The sequence below is a fragment of the Hyla sarda genome, chromosome 6, assembly GCF_029499605.1.
Source record: "Hyla sarda isolate aHylSar1 chromosome 6, aHylSar1.hap1, whole genome shotgun sequence".
NCBI classification, from domain to species: Eukaryota; Metazoa; Chordata; class Amphibia; order Anura; family Hylidae; genus Hyla; species Hyla sarda.
Genome location: NC_079194.1, coordinates 112,831,721 through 112,852,146, shown reverse-complemented (window position 1 = coordinate 112,852,146; position 20,426 = coordinate 112,831,721). Strand labels below are relative to the sequence as shown.

General features: G+C 43.5%; 1 protein-coding gene across 5 annotated transcripts in view; it reads right to left on the bottom strand.

Annotated features, from left to right (window-relative positions):
• The window catches only part of TTLL3 (tubulin tyrosine ligase like 3), a 52,255-nt gene that overhangs the window by 7,502 nt on the left and 24,327 nt on the right, over positions 1–20,426 (bottom strand). For all 5 annotated transcript variants that reach the window (XM_056524704.1, XM_056524708.1, XM_056524707.1 and 2 more), the window contains 6 exons: positions 18,515–18,616; positions 17,781–17,970; positions 4,421–4,569; positions 3,933–4,176; positions 2,951–3,386; positions 2,251–2,842 (listed from right to left, as the gene is read on the bottom strand). In XM_056524704.1, the coding sequence (XP_056380679.1) occupies positions 2,251–2,842; positions 2,951–3,386; positions 3,933–4,176; positions 4,421–4,569; positions 17,781–17,970; positions 18,515–18,616 (1,713 nt within the window). The remainder of the gene's footprint in view (positions 1–2,250; positions 2,843–2,950; positions 3,387–3,932; positions 4,177–4,420; positions 4,570–17,780; positions 17,971–18,514; positions 18,617–20,426) is intronic.

Below are 20,426 nucleotides of genomic sequence, written 5' to 3'. Positions count from 1 at the left end.
GGGTCTGTGGATGGAAAAATAAAAGTTATGGATTTTAGAAGGTGAGGAGGAAAAAACAAAAACACAAAAATTAAGCTGGCTTAACCCCTTAAGGACGCAGGACGTAAATGTACGTCCTGGTGAGGTGGTACTTAACGCACCAGGACGTACATTTACGTCCTAAGCATAACCGCGGGCATCGGAGCGATGCCCGTGTCATGCGCGGCTGATCCCGGCTGCTGATCGCAGCCAGGGACCCGCCGGCAATGGCCGACGCCCGCGATCTCGCGGGCGTCCGCCATTAACCCCTCAGGTGCCGGGATCAATACAGATCCCGGCATCTGCGGCAGTTCGCGATTAAAATGAACGATCGGATCGCCCGCAGCGCTGCTGCGGGGATCCGATCATTCATAACGCCGCACGGAGGTCCCCTCACCTTCCTCCGTGCGGCTCCCGGCGTCTCCTGCTCTGGTCTGTCATCGAGCAGACCAGAGCAGGAGATGACCGATAATACTGATCTGTTCTATGTCCTATACATAGAACAGATCAGTATTAGCAATCATGGTATTGTTATGAATAGTCCCCTATGGGGACTATTCAAGTGTAAAAAAAAAATGTAAAAAAATGTAAAAGTAAAAAAAAAGTGAAAAATCCCCTCCCCCAATAAAAAAGTAAAACGTCCGTTTTTTCCTATTTTACCCCCAAAAAGCGTAAAAAACATTTTTTATAGACATATTTGGTATCGCCGCGTGCGTAAATGTCCGAACTATTAAAATAAAATGTTAATGATCCCGTACGGTGAACGGCGTGAACGAAAAAAAATTTAAAAAGTACAAAATTCCTACTTTTTTAATACATTTTATTAAAAAAAAATTATAAAAAATGTATTAAAAGTTTTTTATATGCAAATGTGGTATCAAAAAAAAGTACAGATCATGGCGCAAAAAATGAGCCCCCATACCGCCGCTTATACGGAAAAATAAAAAAGTTATAGGTCATCAAAATAAAGGGATTATAAACGTACTAATTTGGTTAAAAAGTTTGTGATTTTTTTTTAAGCGCAACAATAATATAAAAGTACGTAATAATGGGTATCATTTTAATCGTATTGACCCTCAGAATAAAGAACACACGTCATTTTTACCAGAAATTGTACAGCGTGAAAACAAAACCTTCCAAAATTAGCAAAATTGCGTTTTTCGTTTAAATTTCCCCACAAAAATAGTGTTTTTTGGTTGCGCCATACATTTTATGATATAATGAGTGATGTCATTACAAAGGAAAACTGGTCGCGCAAAAAACAAGCCCTCATACTAGTCTGTGGATGAAAATATAAAAGAGTTATGATTTTTAGAAGGCGAGGAGGAAAAAATGAAAACGTAAAAATTAAATTGTCTGAGTCCTTAAGGCCAAAATGGGCTGAGTCCTTAAGGGGTTAAAGGAGTAGTCCAGTGGTGACTCAGTGGTGAGCAACTTATCCCCTATCCTAAGGATAGGGGATAAGTTGCAGATCGCGGGGGGTCCGACCACTGGGGCCCCCTGAGATCTCCTGTACGGAGCCCCGACAGCCCGCGGGAAGGGGGCGTGTCGACCTCCGCACGAGGCGGCGGCCGTCACGCCCTCTCAATACAACTCTATGGCAGAGCCGAAGCGCTGCCTTCGGCAATCTCCGGCTCTGCCATAGAGATGTATTGAGGGGGCGTGTCGGCCGCCGCCTCGTGCGGGGGTCGACACCCGCTATCTCGGCGGAGAGCCGGGGCCCCGTACAGAGAGATCGCAGGGGGCCCCAGCGGTCGGACCCCCCGCGATCTCAAACTTATCCCCTATCCTTAGGATAGGGGATAAGTTTTTCACCACTGGACTACCCCTTTAAGTGGTTAATATAAGCAGCTCTCCTTGCTATTTGAAATAAAACAAAAATATACATGCACACTTATATATATTTCTTTAAGGAGAAAAAAAACGTAAATTTTTTTTATTTTTTTTTGTAATTTTTTTTTAATAAGGAATCACCTCTGAAAGAGCTGCCTGAAACTATCAGCTGAAAGGTGGGTAAATTCACACACAACAGTTATTTCTGAAATTGCACCAAATTTATAGCCCAACTTGCGCCTTTTTGTAAATTTGGTGCATTGAGTTAAAAAGCCACCCGTGAGTACAAAAACCATACCACAGCCATTATTCGAGAATACCCCCCTCTCTCTTCTCCTATGAGAGATAGATATATATAAAATACATATGAGAGAGAGTGAGAATGAATATTGTCATCACCTGTCTTTGGAAAGTTTTTAAGGAGCTGAATTTCTCCCAGGTCAAGGCTGGAGAACTTCAAGTCAAGGTGTATCCCGTCCCTTTGGCCAGCTGGGTGCTTTACTAAAGTTGGCTTCTCTGACAGAGACAGTTTAGGAGCAGCTGGCAGACGCTGATGTTGTTGTGTTACTGCTCCTTTTGACACACTTCTTCTGTGCACCAGGGATTTGGGTGTATCCAGTTTTCTGGACAGCCTCACAAGGTCCACACTCTCGGGTCCACATTTAACTTCTGCTATTGAAATATTTTCTTTACCAGTAGCTGTAGTCTTTGCCCTTTTTAAGGTATGAGTATTTTGTGTGGACTGGGATGTTTTTGAAGTCGTATACGGGATTGTTGACCGTTGTCTTGAAGGATCTTGGCTCCCAGTTAAAGAAGTTGCATTTGACGTTTTACTTTGCACCATGGAGAGGGATCTTTGGTTGATCAGTTGAGTGAAGCCAACATTCATAGGCCCATGAAGAGGTTTCAAGAGAGGAGCACGTGGTCTTTTCACTGTTGAGCCTTCCACCAATAAATTGATTCCAACATATTGAGGAATATCCACAGGTGGCTAAAAAGAAAATGAATATGCTTTAATTTGTTTTTATCTGTATCTGGGAAGGCTGACTAGTTATGGAATGAGACCTGCCTCAGGGAGACTTAACCACTATGGATGTACCTGCTTATAGATAAGTTCGAAGAGACCAACATCACAGTTGCGATCATACTTCCGATCGATCACTACACGTAAAGTGTCCTCCTGAACCATAGCACACAGCTTGGTGGTCACAACTGTAGATGGTGCCATTGTTGGACTGGCATTGATCTCAATCAGCCAGGGTTGATAGTCCTCACCAAACATGAAATCAGCCCCATACAACTCATAGCTGCTTTTTCTGAACTCTACTACATCCTGGGCACTTTGCATTGTATGTATGATGGCAGCCTTCATCCCTGGCACAATGATGTCATCCCAGGCTCTCTTTTCTCCCAGCCTCTGGAGATGCATCTGGAATTGATCACTAGACCACATATTATCGGCGGGAACCTCAGGGTGACGACTGCGGGAGTTCTCGAAATGTTTTTGTATGGAGTTGTTGCATAAGTGGATAGATCTATAGTTAAGAAAACAATCGATTTAGACAAATATGATCCATCATAGAGCAATTTCCCACAAGCTAAATGGGCATCTCATGGTCTGTGGTCAGTGTTAACAGTGGCTAAAATCACACAGCAACAGTGTGAGCTGAGCCTTCTACAGACAATGATAAACCCTCCCTGCATGTGTCTTGTAGCACTACCCTGGCCCTAGCTTTACCAGATGTTTGGAGGTATGGAGCCCTAACTCTAAGTCTACATGCCTGACCTTTTCAGATATCACAGGTGACAATTGTGAAGATATAACAATATCACAAATGAGAAGTAGAGAAAGATGGAAACTCAGGATCTCCATCTGTCACCTGTAGCACACATGATCATGTTAAATTGTCATTATATTTTGGACATTCTGTAAGAACACTGCAGAGAAAAGAAGAGCAACAAGATGGTTCGACACAATCAGAGAGATAATACTGAGAAGACTGGACATCTAGGTGGTGACAATATCCTATAGTCTCTTATCTGAGGAATTATTAGAGACTAGTACAACAAAACTAACTTACGTGTCTAGACTCTCCAGGGAGTATGGTTGTGTTGAAAATCGCACATAACATTCTCTATAAAACCAGATTGTCAGAGGGTTCCAATCAGTCACCAGAAACCATTGACGCACATCAAACTTGGTATTGAAGATGAGTAGCGGTCTCTCAATGTATTTCTGGACCACCCATTTTCCATCCTTGACAATCATAGGATCACAATCCACCAACTTCAGAATCTCCGCCAAGCGATCCATACAAATAATACCTGCATGGAATATAAAAGGTATATGAACAACATCTAGAAGGAAGAGCCCTCTATAATCACAGGAAGCTGCAGTAACATCAGGTTTCTTAAAATGTTTGCATTGGATTTACCCAGTTTTAGAAATGGTTTAGAAATATATAATGGATACTACAGAAAAGATAAGTGACAAACAAACATTCGGTGTATGAGCGGAGTGACAACCCTTATGGAAGCTGAATGATAGCTACATCCACTTTGCTCTCACCTCTTCCACGAGATTTGGCACCAGGTTTAACAATCCAAATATTCCTGTCACCCTCAATGTTTAGCTGTGGATTGACTTCTGCTAACTGCTGCAATAAATGACTGCACTGATCCACATAGGAGAATGAAAGGTCAATGGATGCTCCTTCACTGCAAGAAAGTAAAGGTAGTATGTTAAATGTTAACGTATTCAACAACATAATAAACACATATGTATGATTGTCCAAAGGACATGCCACCTACACACTATTCTTTAGCAGTCAAAAGGTATAACACTCTAAGGCTATGTTCACATGGAAAAATGCAATGTGGGTTAGGAAGATAATACATGTCAGAAATCCAATGCTGATTCTCTCCCAAACTTACAATGGTCAGCATAATAGTAGTTATAGTCTTGTACATGGGGGCAGTATTATAGTAGTAGTATTCTTGTTCATGGGGAGTATTATAGTAGTTATATTCTTATACATGGGGAGCAGTATTATAGTAGTTATATTCTTATACATGGGGAGCAGTATTATAGTAGTTATATGGCACGGGCTTGAGAAAGCACTTAATTGTGTGAAACATGTAGCCTCCTTTCTGCCTCCCTCCACATCTTCACCTGTATTTATGGATTCTCCATGAATAAAAATCCTCCACTCAAACAACACAGCACAGTGGGTAAGTGCGGCTTTTGTTCATTTCACTTCTCTATGCCTTATGATATTTAAACCTACTTGTTGCCAGCACCTCCCAGGTGCTTCATTCTTCAACGCTGCCTTGGAAGTCTTTTACATTGTCTGACCAATACACCAGAAAATCCTATAGACTGTGCCACCATCTCTTTTTGCACCATTATAGTAGTTATATTCTTGTACATAGGGGCAGTATTATAGTAGTTATATTCTTGTACATAGGAGGCAGATTTATAGTAGTAATATTTTTGTACATAGGAAGCAGTATTATTGTATTAATATTCTTATACATAGGAAGCAGTATTATAATAGTTATATTCTTGTACATAGGGAGCAGTATTATAGTATTTATATTCTTGTACATAGGAGGCAGTATTATAGTAGTAATATTTTTGTACATAGGAGGCAGTATTATTGTAGTAATATTCTTGTACATAGGAAGCAGTATTATAGTAGTTATATTATTGTACATAGGAGGCAGTATTATAGTAGTTATATTCTTGTACATAGGAGGCAGTATTATTGTAGTAATATTCTTATACATAGGAAGCAGTATTATAGTAGTTATATTCTTGTACATAGGAGGCAGTATTATTGTAGTAATATTCTTATACATAGGAAGCAGTATTATAGTAGTTATATTCTTGTACTTAGGAGGCAGTATTATAGTAGTAATATTTTTGTACATAGGAAGCAGTATTATTGTAGTAATATTCTTGTACATAGGAAGCAGTATTATAGTAGTAATATATTTCAAAAGAGCAGAAAGGACGGATCACGCCCCAAGGTACCGTATCAAAAGAATCTTCTTTATTCTTTAAAACATCTCATAGACGTACGGAGGTGCAGACAGGTGGGGAGCTGGGTGATGAGACGCATTGTTACACGAGGCAACGTCCGTTTCGTTCCGGCATGGAACTTCTTCCGGCCTCCTCTGACAACCCATCACAGGTGCTTTTTAATACAGGTGAGTGGAGGGGAGGAACCTTCACCACATAGAAAAACACCTACGTGCAGTGATGTTTTAAAAATTATTAAAAACATTAATCTAACTTACAGAAAAGGACCAAATTCTGCCCTGTCACTTAGACCTGCTGGCCCCAAAGCTCCTGTTCTCAATATCCATCTAATTTCCATTTTTATTAATTCATTATCCCTATTCCGGTCGTCTTTCGCACAGGAATATGTTGCAAACCTGCAAATTTTAGTCTTTTGGGATCACCATTGTGGCATTCGGTTACATGTTTAATTCGTTTCGGGACTCCCTTTCCTGTTTTCAGGTAAAAAAGGTGCTCCCGAAATCTAGTAAACAATTGCTGTTATGTCTTGCCGACTTAAAAGAGCCAGCATGGACAACAAATACAATACACTACATAAATACTTTTTTTTTTTTAAAGATATTTTATTATATTCTCAATCTTAACAAAGTTTTTAATAAATGCACACCAGAAAACATATTCATACAACATATCAATTTACATAGTTGCATTCTTACCTAGCTATGAATAGCAGAATTACCAAAAGAGAAAAAAAGAAAGAGATAGAAGAAAAAAAGGGGGGAGGAGGGTGGAGAGTTCCAAAGTCCATCTCAGCCTCTATTTATCCAGTTCTTCCAAATTAAATCAAATTTATCTACCAGACCCCTTTTTAAATATATAGCTTTTTCCAAAGCCACTATCTTCTCCATCTTCTTAATAAAATGTATTTTGGTTGGGGGATTTGAGTCTTTCCAAAATTGAGCTATTAATTTTCTCGCATTATATAATAATCCACCAAGAGCAATTTTACTATGAGTTGATATAATAAGATTATCCAAATATCCCATCCCAGTATACAAGTGTTTAGCTCCATAGGTATAACAATTTCCCAAATCTCCCCAACATAATCAATTATAGATTTCCAATAACTCTGAATATATACACAGTCCCAGAACATATGTTTAATGTCTGCTATATCATGTGAGCACCGTGGGCATTTTGCGTCCTTTCGGTAGCCAGTCTTATAGAGAAGAGCAGGAGTCCTATAAGACCTATATAGGATACATAATTGGGTTAATCTTGCCCCTTCCCCAAGCGCCTGGATTGGAATGTTGTCGAGGACCAATTTCCATGGGTCCCCAGTGACATTCGCTACATAAACACTTTTACATGTAATCAATTGCTCTATTTTGATTTCTCTCAAGTAATGAAACTTGTTTTCATGTTCTGCGGGCAATATGCACATTTACCATACGCATGATTGCCTGATGGTCGCGATTTTGTCAACCAGTTAGTGCGGTTTTCTTGTGTTTTCAGTTAATTTTTGTTCTGAGTTTGTTTAATTATATCGCCTATGGTTCTGTTACATTTGAATGTAATTATAGGTTTGTTCTTTGCTATTTTTTCCAAAGCTTCATCCTGTTCCAGGATGCTCCAATTTCTGTATATAGCCTGTTTGATTATATTATTAAGTGGAGTATTGGAAAATGAAAAAACAAACCTTTTTAATTCTGAACTAGTTTTATTACGTTTCTTGGTACTCAATAAGTCTACTCTATTTCTTTTTTGTGCTTTTTGATATGCTTGTTCGATGATGTTTTCTGGATATCCTCGAGCTCGCAAACGGGTTTTTAATTCTTTTGCTTGTGTTTGATAATCTAGTCTGATAAATTGGCTGTATGGTAGGCCTTGATTAGTCGGAATGGGGTGTGAGCTATTATAGTGGAGCAGTGTATTTCTGGCTATGGGTTTTCTATATCCTGTGATAATAATTTGTTCTTTCTTTATTGTAATCAGTGTGTCTAAAAATTATATTTTGTTAGCCCCATAGACTGCTGTGAACTTCATATTTTCAGTATTAATGATATTGAGATGTTCTACAAATTGGTGAAATTGCTGCTCTGTCCCACTCCATATTACTATGATATCGTCTACATATCTCATAAGGTATCGGATATGTGGCACAAATGGGTTGGATTCTGAAAAAATATATGTTACCTCAAAAATGGCTAAAAATAAATTTGCAAAGGTACATGATACTGGTGTACCCATAGCGGTACCGGTAAATTGCCGATACCACTGGGTCCCATATATGAATGTATTATTGGTTAGAACAAAATTTAACACTTCACTGATTAAATCTATGAATGACTGGGACTTGCCTGTACTCAGGAAGAATTGACGGATTGCCTGTACACCCACATCCACAGGGCTCCATCTAACTCTGCTAACAACTCTTTTGATTTTGCCCCAGCACAACTTGAGGGAGTGTTTAACATGAGCTTGTTCCCATGCGGCAATAAATTATTTGCTGTCTTGGAATTGTGACAGGGTTTTGTAAATTCTTAACCATCTCGGTGATCTACCACTCTCCACGTAAGCCTGCAAAGAATTTAAAAACGGAACTGCAAAACGCTAAATCTGTACTGGTTACTAGGATTACAGAAAGTCAGATGAACCTGTTTCTCAAGAACCTTAACTGCAAAATGCAATTTTGCAGGCTGACATCAAAACCCAGAAATGGGATAAGCTTTTGAGAGACAAAAACGAGTTTCAAAGCAATAAAATATTAGCATGGAAATCTAAAGCTCCAAAGAGAACTAATCTGAATAGAAAAAGGAACAATAAAGGCAGAGCAAAAAAGAATCTGACTCTACCTCTGATGATCAAATGTCGAGCAGAAACACCCAATTTGCATCTTCATTTACAATGATTGCAGAGAATCTGGTCCCTTTAGGAAACCCTCGCGGCGTGGCAGGAGGCGAAGGAAAAAGAGCCACATATCCACAGAAGCGCAAGGGGGTAACGTGGCATCGCAACTGATTGAGAACTATGTTATTAATCTTGCTACCTATTCACTAAACAAGGACATGATACAGGTCCTCTCCAAGGGCCTCAATTTCGGAGTGACAGAGGACTTTTGTGAAGAGGACTTTAAAATCGATATACAGAGAAGCATCAGAAAAATCAATTTACATAAGTTCTTCAGTAATAAAGTGTCTAATAAAGAAATAGCAGATAATTTAGAGGGGGAAGTACAATGCCATATAGGTCCCTTGGGGTTTCACCCAACCCCCCAATGTACCACCGAAGACATTAGCAACATCCAAATGTTAGGAGAGTTAGATGGGTCGGAGGCTTTATCTGGAGCAGAGGAGGTTGCAGACCCCTCATTCACAGGTGGTAACCCCTCCACATTCAACCCTCCCATAAGTCCAGGAAGCAACCAGGAAATATTATGTCAAGAGCATCATTTACCCCAAAGCACAGAGTAATTTAACTCCAGCAGAGAATGCGGCCCTGCAGAAACTGGCGGCCCTCGGGGACATCACAATCACCCGGGCAGATAAAGGAGAATCGGTGGTCATGATGTACACGAGGGACTGCCAAACAGAAGCCGACAGGCAGCTGGGTGATACAATCACATACAAACCCTTGAATAAGGACCCCACACAAAAAATATTAAATTCTCTTAGGTCATTCTAGGTCAAGTGGAAAAAAAGATACTTACAACTAAACTTGCTGAGCGATTGCTACCACTCAACCCACGGCCCGCTAAATGGTACACTATACCTAAGATACATAATACACTGACCCATCCCCCTGGCAGACCTATTGTCGCGGGGATAGGGTCAGTGACAGAATATCTGTCACAATATTTGGATTGGGTCTTACGATACCTACTACTAAGCACAAGAACGTACCTCTGTATATCACCTTATCGGATAAAGACTCTAGTGTGAGAACACTTACCTGGATTACAAATGTGGAACTATAAATTATAACAGACATACTATATATCTATACTGCATATATCCTATCCAGGTCAAACCTATTATACATGTGTGGACACTTTTTTACATCTCCTATCCTTTATCATTTTTAAAGTATATTTTACTATTCATTTTTATTCTGTTTTTTTTTTTTTTTGCCATATTTAATATTACCGTTATACTATTTTAATTGGTGTTTCTGTTGACCCACAAGGGCCCTGTCACGATGCCGGCTGGCAGGTAGTGGACCCTCTGTGCCAGAGAGGGATTGGCGTGGACCGTGCTAGTGGACCGGTTCTAAGCCACTACTGGTTTTCACCAGAGCCCGCCGCAAAGCGGGATGGTCTTGCTGCGGCGGTAGTGACCAGGTCGTATCCACTAGCAACGGCTCACCTCTCTGGCTGCTGAAGATAGGCGCGGTACAAGGGAGTAGGCAGAAGCAAGGTCGGACGTAGCAGAAGGTCGGGGCAGGCAGCAAGGATCGTAGTCAGGGGCAACGGCAGAAGGTCTGGAAACACTGGCAAGGGACACACAAGGAACGCTTTCACTGGCACTAAGGCAACAAGATCCGGCAAGGGAGTGCAAGGGAAGTGAGGTAATATAGGGAGTGCACAGGTGATAACTCTAATTGGAACCACTGCGCCAATCAGCGGCGCAGTGGCCCTTTAAATCGCAGAGACCCGGCGCGCGCGCGCCCTAGGGAGCGGGGCCGCGCGCGCCGGGACAGAACAGACGGGGAGCGAGTCAGGTAGGAGAGCCGGGGTGCGCATCGCGAGCGGGCGCTACCCGCATCGCGAATCGCATCCCGGCTAGCAGCAGGATCGCAGCGCCCCGGGTCAGAGGACGTGACCGGGGCGCTGCAGCGGAGGAGGTGAAGCGAGCGCTCCGGGGAGGAGCGGGGACCCGGAGCGCTCGGCGTAACAGTACCCCCCCCCTTGGGTCTCCCCCTCTTCTTGGAGCCTGAGAACCTGAGGAGCAGACTTTTGTCAAGGATGTTGTCCTCAGGTTCCCAGGATCTCTCTTCAGGACCACAACCCTCCCAGTCTACTAAAAAAAAATTTTTTCCTCTGACCTTTTTGGCAGCCAAAATCTCCTTGACCGAGAAGACGTCCGAGGAGCCGGAAACAGGAGTGGGAGGAACAGATTTGGGAGAAAAACGGTTGAGGATGAGTGGTTTGAGAAGAGAGACGTGAAAGGCATTAGGGATACGAAGAGAAGGAGGAAGAAGAAGTTTATAAGAGACAGGATTAATTTGACACAGAATTTTGAAAGGACCAAGATAGCGTGGTCCCAACTTGTAGCTAGGGACACGGAAGCGGACATATTTAGCGGAGAGCCATACCTTGTCTCCAGGGGAAAAAACGGGGGGAGCTCTTCTTTTCTTATCCGCGAACCTCTTCATGCGTGAAGAAGCCTGTAAGAGAGAATTTTGGGTCTCTCTCCATATAATGGAAAGGTCACGAGAAATTTCATCCACAGCGGGCAGACCAGAGGGCAAGGGGGTAGGGAGGGGGGGAAGAGGGTGACGGCCGTACACCACGAAAAATGGGGATTTGGAGGAAGATTCAGAGACCCTGAAGTTATACGAGAATTCGGCCCATGGAAGGAGATCTGCCCAGTCATCCTGGCGGGAGGAAACAAAATGTCGCAAATAATCACCCAGGATCTGGTTAATTCTTTCTACTTGTCCATTGGACTGGGGATGATATGCAGAGGAAAAATTTAATTTAATCTTGAGTTGTTTACAGAGAGCTCTCCAGAATTTAGACACGAATTGGACCCCTCTATCCGAGACAATCTGCGTAGGCAACCCGTGAAGACGAAAAATGTGTACAAAAAATTGTTTAGCCAACTGAGGCGCAGAAGGAAGACCAGGAAGAGGAATGAAATGTGCCATTTTGGAGAATCGATCAACGACCACCCAAATAACGGTGTTGCCACGGGAAGGGGGTAAATCAGTAATAAAATCCATACCAATCAGAGACCAAGGCTGTTCGGGGACAGGCAGAGGATGAAGAAAACCAGCGGGCTTCTGGCGAGGAGTCTTATCCCGGGCACAGATAGTGCAGGCTCGCACAAAGTCCCCAACATCCGTCTCCAGAGTTGGCCACCAATAGAAGCGGGAGATGAGTTGCACAGATTTCTTGATGCCCGCATGACCTGCGAGATGGGAGGAGTGACCCCATTTGAGGATTCCGAGGCGTTGGCGTGGAGAAACAAAGGTCTTTCCTGGAGGAGTCTGTCTGATGGAGGCAGGAGAAGTGGAGATCAGGCAGTCAGGTGGAATGATGTGTTGCGGAGGGAGATCAACTTCTGAGGCATCCGAGGAACGAGAGAGAGCATCGGCTCTAATGTTCTTATCGGCAGGACGAAAGTGAATCTCAAAATTAAATCGGGCAAAGAACAGAGACCACCGGGCCTGGCGAGGATTCAGCCGTTGGGCCGACTGGAGGTAGGAGAGGTTCTTGTGGTCGGTGTAGATAATAACAGGAAATCTTGATCCCTCCAGCAGATGCCTCCATTCCTCAAGTGCTAATTTAATGGCTAGAAGTTCTCGATCCCCGATGGAGTAGTTCCTCTCCGCTGGAGAGAAGGTCCTAGAGAAAAAACCACAAGTGACAGCATGCCCGGAAGGATTTTTTTGTAGAAGAACAGCTCCAGCTCCTACTGAGGAGGCATCAACCTCCAATAGGAAGGGTTTGGAAGGGTCAGGTCTGGAGAGCACGGGAGCCGAAGAAAAGGCAGACTTGAGTTGTTTAAAGGAGTCTTCTGCTTGAGGAGGCCAGGACTTGGGATCAGCATTTTTCTTGGTTAAAGCCACGATAGGAGCCACAATGGTAGAAAAATGTGGAATAAATTGCCTGTAATAATTGGCGAACCCCAAAAAGCGTTGGATAGCACGGAGTCCGGAGGGGCGTGGCCAATTTAAGACGGCAGAGAGTTTGTCTGGATCCATCTGTAGTCCCAGGCCAGAGACCAAATATCCTAGAAAAGGAAGAGATTGGCATTCAAACAGACATTTCTCAATTTTGGCATAGAGTTGGTTGTCACGAAGTCTCTGAAGAACCATACGGACATGCCGGCGGTGTTCCTCTAGATTGGCAGAAAAAATTAGGATATCGTCCAGATATACCACAACACAGGAGTATAATAGATCACGAAAAATTTCATTGACAAAGTCTTGGAAGACGGCAGGGGCATTGCACAGTCCAAAGGGCATGACCAGATACTCAAAGTGTCCATCTCTGGTGTTAAATGCCGTTTTCCACTCGTCCCCCTCTCTGATGCGGATGAGGTTATAGGCGCCTCTTAAGTCCAATTTAGTGAAGATGTGGGCACCTTGGAGGCGATCAAAGAGTTCAGAGATGAGGGGTAAGGGGTAGCGGTTCTTAACCGTGATTTTATTAAGACCGCGGTAGTCAATGCAAGGACGTAGGGAGCCATCTTTTTTGGAGACAAAGAAAAATCCGGCTCCGGCAGGAGAGGAGGATTTACGGATAAAGCCCCTTTTTAGATTCTCCTGGACGTATTCGGACATGGCAAGAGTCTCTGGGGCAGAGAGAGGATAAATTCTGCCCCGGGGTGGAGTAGTACCCGGGAGGAGGTCGATAGGGCAATCATAAGGCCTGTGAGGAGGTAGAGTCTCAGCTTGTTTTTTGCAGAAAACATCCGCGAAGTCCATATAGGCCTTGGGGAGACCGGTTACTGGAGGAACCACAGAGTTACGGCAAGGGTTACTGGGAACCGGTTTTAGACAGTTCTTGGAACAAGAGGACCCCCAACTCTTGATCTCCCCAGTGGACCAATCCAGGGTTGGGGAATGAAGTTGAAGCCAGGGAAGTCCAAGGAGAATCTCCGAGGTGCAATTGGGGAGGACCAAAAGTTCAATCCTCTCATGATGAGATCCGATGCTCATAAGAAGGGGCTCCGTGCGGAAACGTATGGTACAGTCCAATCTTTCATTATTTACACAATTGATGTAGAGGGGTCTGGCGAGACTGGTCACTGGGATGTTGAACCTGTTGACGAGAGAGGCCAAAATAAAATTTCCTGCAGAACCAGAGTCCAAGAAGGCCACTGTAGAGAAGGAGAAGGCAGAAGCAGACATCCGCACAGGCACAGTAAGACGTGGAGAAGCGGAGTAGACATCAAGGACTGTCTCACCTTTGTGCGGAGTCAGCGTACGTCTTTCCAGGCGGGGAGGACGGATAGGACAATCCCTCAGGAAGTGTTCGGTACTAGCACAGTACAGGCAGAGGTTCTCCATACGGCGTCGTGTCCTCTCTTGAGGTGTCAGGCGAGACCGGTCGACCTGCATAGCCTCCACGGCGGGAGGCACAGGAACAGATTGCAGGGGACCAGAGGAGAGAGGAGCCGAGGAGACGAAACGCCTCGTGCGAACAGAGTCCATATCTTGGCGGAGTTCCTGACGCCTTTCAGAAAAACGCATGTCAATGCGAGTGGCTAGGTGAATAAGTTCATGTAGATTAGCAGGAATTTCTCGTGCGGCCAGAACATCTTTAATGTTGCTGGATAGGCCTTTTTTGAAGGTCGCGCAGAGGGCCTCATTATTCCAGGACAATTCTGAAGCAAGTGTACGGAATTGTACGGCATACTCGCCAACGGAAGAATTACCCTGGACCAGGTTCAACAGGGCAGTCTCAGCAGAAGAGGCTCGGGCAGGTTCCTCAAAGACACTTCGGATTTCCGAGAAGAAGGAGTGTACTGAGGCAGTGACGGGGTCATTGCGGTCCCAGAGCGGTGTGGCCCATGACAGGGCTTTTCCGGACAGAAGACTGACTACGAAAGCCACCTTAGACCTTTCAGTGGGAAACAGGTCCGACATCATCTCCAGATGCAGGGAACATTGGGAAAGGAAGCCACGGCAAAACTTAGAGTCCCCATCAAACTTATCCGGCAAGGATAAGCGTATCCCAGGAGCGGCCACTCGCTGCGGAGGAGGTGCAGGAGCTGGCGGAGGAGATGACTGCTGAAGCTGTGGTAGCAACTGTTGTAGCATAACGGTCAGTTGAGACAGCTGTTGGCCTTGTTGCGCAATCTGTTGTGACTGCTGGGCGACCACCGTGGTGAGGTCAGCGACAACTGGCAGAGGAACTTCAGCGGGATCCATGGCCGGATCTACTGTCACGATGCCGGCTGGCAGGTAGTGGACCCTCTGTGCCAGAGAGGGATTGGCGTGGACCGTGCTAGTGGACCGGTTCTAAGCCACTACTGGTTTTCACCAGAGCCCGCCGCAAAGCGGGATGGTCTTGCTGCGGCGGTAGTGACCAGGTCGTATCCACTAGCAACGGCTCACCTCTCTGGCTGCTGAAGATAGGCGCGGTACAAGGGAGTAGGCAGAAGCAAGGTCGGACGTAGCAGAAGGTCGGGGCAGGCAGCAAGGATCGTAGTCAGGGGCAACGGCAGAAGGTCTGGAAACACTGGCAAGGGACACACAAGGAACGCTTTCACTGGCACTAAGGCAACAAGATCCGGCAAGGGAGTGCAAGGGAAGTGAGGTAATATAGGGAGTGCACAGGTGATAACTCTAATTGGAACCACTGCGCCAATCAGCGGCGCAGTGGCCCTTTAAATCGCAGAGACCCGGCGCGCGCGCGCCCTAGGGAGCGGGGCCGCGCGCGCCGGGACAGAACAGACGGGGAGCGAGTCAGGTAGGAGAGCCGGGGTGCGCATCGCGAGCGGGCGCTACCCGCATCGCGAATCGCATCCCGGCTAGCAGCAGGATCGCAGCGCCCCGGGTCAGAGGACGTGACCGGGGCGCTGCAGCGGAGGAGGTGAAGCGAGCGCTCCGGGGAGGAGCGGGGACCCGGAGCGCTCGGCGTAACAGGCCCTTTGAGACACAGAACACAAATAGAATTTTATTTGTATCCTATATTGTCTAATAAAACCATATATTCCAATATTCAAGACCCTGAGCCCTATTTTCTGTACTATTTTTCCTATTTTCTGACACTGCGGGTATAGGTGTTATTTGGTGTTATTTGGGTTGCTCATGTCATAGGAGGCCAGGTAGATAGGAGCCTCCCCCTAAAATTTCTCAGAACAAAAATAAACTGAAATGCAAGAAAACCGCACTAAATGGTTTACAAAATTGCGACCATCAGGCAATCATGCATGTGGTCAATGCGCATATTGCCCGCAGAAGATGAAAAGAAGTTTAATTACTTTGGGAGGGAGAGAAATCAAAATAGAGCAATTGATTTAAATGTAAAGGTATTTATGTAGTGTATTGTATTTGTTGTCCCTGCTGTTTTTTTTTTTACGTTGGCAAGACAAAACGGCAATTGTTTACTGATTTCAGGAGCACCTTTATTCCCTGAAAACAGGAAATTGAGTCCCGAAACTAATTAAACATATTGATGGACATTTATCAACGGGGTTTAGTCAGGTTTTCTTTACTATAATTGTCGCAAAATTGTCGCAACTGCTACTACGTGTGTTTTCGTGCGACAATTTGCATGAAGAACAAGAAAAGCAAGAAAATTCAAACTTGCTTACGTAGTAAATTTTTCAAAATGGATTTGCTTTAGTCGGGTATTTATCAACTGCGACAGTCGCAACTGCGCAAAAAAAAGTCGCAACAAGGTTAAAAATTGACTAAATTTACTCCAGCTCAAACATGGAGCAGAAAAAGCTACTACCAAAGTAAAAAAGGAAAAATTGCTTACATGAAAGAAAATTATCAACAGGCTGAAACCAGTTGATAAATAAGTCACACATAAGCAAAAAAAAAAAAAGTAAGGAAAAAAATTACTAAAAAAAAAGAATACATAAGCAAAGATTGATAAATGTCCCTCATTGAGAACAGGAGCTTTGGGGCCAGCAGGTCTAAGTGACAGGGCAGAATTTGGTCCTTTTCTGTAAGTTAGATGAATGTTTTTAATTGTTTTTAAAACATCACTGCACATAGGTGTTTTCTATGTGGTGAAGGTTCCTCCCCTCCACTCACCTGTATTAAAAAGCACCTGTGATGGGAAGTTGTCAGAGGAGGCCGGAAGAAGTTCCATGCCGGAACGAAACGGACATTGCCTCGTGTAACAATGTGTCTCATCACCAAGTTCCCCACCTGTCTGCACCCCTGTATGTCTATGAGAGGTTTTAAAGAATAAAGAAGATTCTTTTGATACGGTACCTTGGTGAGTGATCCATCCTTTATGCTCTTTTGACATATATGCTATATGACTGATATCTTTCTGGGACGTTGAGAACCACAGTCTGTAGAAGCAGACACTAATCTGACATTTACAGCCTTCCTAGAGCGCTGATAAGCTATACAAACAGTGTACAGCAAAGTAGTGCCTGGCGTGTTTCTTAGAATATACATTATAGTAGTAATATTCTTGTATAGTCATAACCAAAGTCTATGAAAAAGAAAAACCAGCTCACCACCATATAAGTTCTTGAGAGGAGGAGGACTTCAAGTGTGGATAGGAAGCACAGACAACATCCAACTGCATTCTTGGAGTGAAGACTTGAAATTGAGAAGAAGAACAGGGTCCAGCTCCCAAGGAAAACGAGTAAAATCCAAAATTTTAATTCAAGCCATTAAAAATATGAGTGAACAAAAAAGAGGGAATAAAATCATAGCAGAAACGTTGACGCGTTTCGGACTATATAGTCCTTAATCATGGCATGATTAAGGACTATATAGTCCGAAACGCGTCAGCGTTTCTGCTATGATTTTATTCCCTCTTTTTGGTTCACTCATATTTTTAATGGCTTGAATAAAAATTTTGGATTTTACTCGTTTTCCTTTGGAGCTGGACCCTGTTCTTCTTCTCAATTTCAATTCTTGTATAGTAGATACATTCCTTGTGTCTGTTATATATACTGTGCCTTTTCTGTAACATTCATTGGCAGATTTAGTGGATACCACCAGAATTGATCATGTTATTTCTTACTGATTCACTTACTGAATGACCCGGTAGTAACTATGCAGGAATTCTTCCCATGAAGCATCTGTCATGATGGAAGTTGAAGCTGTTTCCACATCAATGTCGTTGTGTTCTAGGCTGTTTAGATAGGACTCGCAGACTTGGATGGCTGTTGTGATGACGTGAGTTGATACACTACCTCTGCGTTTCTTGGTTCCTCGTTTGACATCTAAATGAATGTTAAAGACATGCTTATCTGGCAATGATGGCACAGATCACAATAAGGCTATGTGCACATTACATGTTCTGGGCCGTATGTTATGGTTTAAAGAAGTTTAATGCCTCAGAAAACTCTTTAAGGGTAAGGAAGGTCACATGTAGCACATCCACAGCGGGTTTCCTGCTGCTGAAATTCTGCTCACGGAATTCTTTAGGCAAATTCCCAGCTGCGGCAAAGGCGCTGCAGATGTGCTACCTGTCCCTCCCCTAAATATAAATGAAATAACATCGGAAAAACCTTTTACCGTTGTGTCTGGAGGGGCCTATGAACATTAGAGGAGGTTGACAAAATACAGATAAGGAAGCGTGCAGGTCTTCCAACCAATGTTAATGGTTGTCTACCCATAAGTCAGGCCATTATATACAGGGATCCGAACCATAGAACATGCTACTTTGGCTGTTTCTTGACAAACAGAACCAGCCACAGAGCTGACTATGTCTCTTGGAGGCTGGGATATGTGTATTATTGCATATAAAACTGTGCCCATATTCACCATTCACATTAGTTGTGTTCTCTTTGGTGTCTGACATTCTATTCCATTCTCCTCCTGCGACTCTTTTGAGAATACTCCGAGCAGCCGTCAGCCAGAAATCCTCTAAAACACAGAACCCATAAGACATTATTAATAATGAACACTCAATTTATCCATGTAGCTTACTTCTATGAACATTCTAGAATTGATAACAATAATAATTGCCATATAAGTTTAGAGATTTTGTTTGGGGTTACATTGATTGAACATTTACAGTATATACTTATATATATATATATATATATATATACTATATACCTAGTGCAGGGCCTGATATAGCAGGGTACTACATATGGAATCTCTGATGTTCTTTGAATTATTTTGTCATGCTCCTACCGCTTAGACTCTGTGCTAGGCATAACAGTGTGCTCCAATTTACTACTACAGATTGGTTTAGGCCCTGAGGGCACGCTTTTGTTTTTTTTGTCAGCCCTTCAGCACAGATTGTCCAGGACATGTTTAAGGAAACCTGGAAGGTCTTTGGTGGCTTCCATCGCCCCACTAGCCTTGTCTTCATGTTTAGGTATAGGAAGAGATCTATCAATCAATCCTATTTGGGAGAGGGGAAGCCAAAGGGGCCGCTCTGATGACGTGTGGTTCAGGCAGCATGAATGTGATGAAAGGTTTCCTTTAAATCAATAGCAACCCAATGCCCCACCCTCTAGGAAAGACTGGATAAAACAATACAACATTTTTTCCAAGCTTAAAGGAAAACGGTCATCCTGTTCACCCACACTAAACCCAATACATTGGGTTACAGTGTGGGTGAACAGGAGACCGATGAGGGGGTCAATGAGTTAAATAAGTACCTGTTGTCCAGAGCTGTATCCCTCCGAAGATCCTCTTCTATTCACGCTGAATTGCGAACAGGAGGAGGGCCCGCCAGGTGAATTTAAATTTTTTATTGGCGTTGGTCACGTGAGCACAGCGCCAATAAATATTAATATTAATATTAATTCACTCGGCGGGCCCACCTCCTGTGCGCAATTCAGTTGGGATAGAAGAGGATCTTCGGAGGCACACAGCTCTGGACAACAGATATGTATTTGCTGTAACTCATTGACCCCTCATCGATCTCCTGTTCACCCACACTGTAACCCAGTATATTGAGTTTAGTGTGGGTGAACAGAATTACTGTTTTCCTTTAATTTGGGCTTCAAAAATATGATTTTTTTCAGACTAAAAAGACATTGCAGGTGCCAGATCAAAAACATGCTGCAACCAGTGTGAACCCATGCCAATCCAGCTGGTCCATAGGTCCTCTGCCATGTCCCATTTCAGCCAATGGAACACGAAATAGGAGGTCAGATGCATAAGACACAGCATCTGTGGCATCTGGCACTCCCATCCAGGAATACAGTGCCTTGCAAAAGTATTCCCCCCCCCCCCCTTGACTTTTTTCGTATTTTGGTACATTACAGCCTTAAGTTCAATGTTTTGTTAATCTGAATTTTATGTGTTGGATCAAAACATTTATAGTCTAAGTTGGTGAAGTGAAATGAGAAAAACATATAAATAAAACTATTGTTTAGAAATAGAAAACAGAAAATTGGCAAAATTGGAAAATTGTGTATGTATTCACCCCCTTTGTTAGGAAGCCCATAAAAAGCTCTGGTGCAACCAATTACCTTCAGAAGTCACATAATTAGTGACATAATGTCCACCTGTGTCACATGATCTGTCATTACATATACACACCTTTTTTAAAAGGGCTCAGAGGCTGCAACACCTAAGTAATAGGCATGCTTAACCAAACACTGCCATGAAGACCAAGGAACTCTCCAAACAAATAAGGGACAATGTTGTTGAGAAGTACAAGTCAGGGTTAGGTTATGAAAACATATCTAAATCTTTGATGATCCCCAGGAGCACC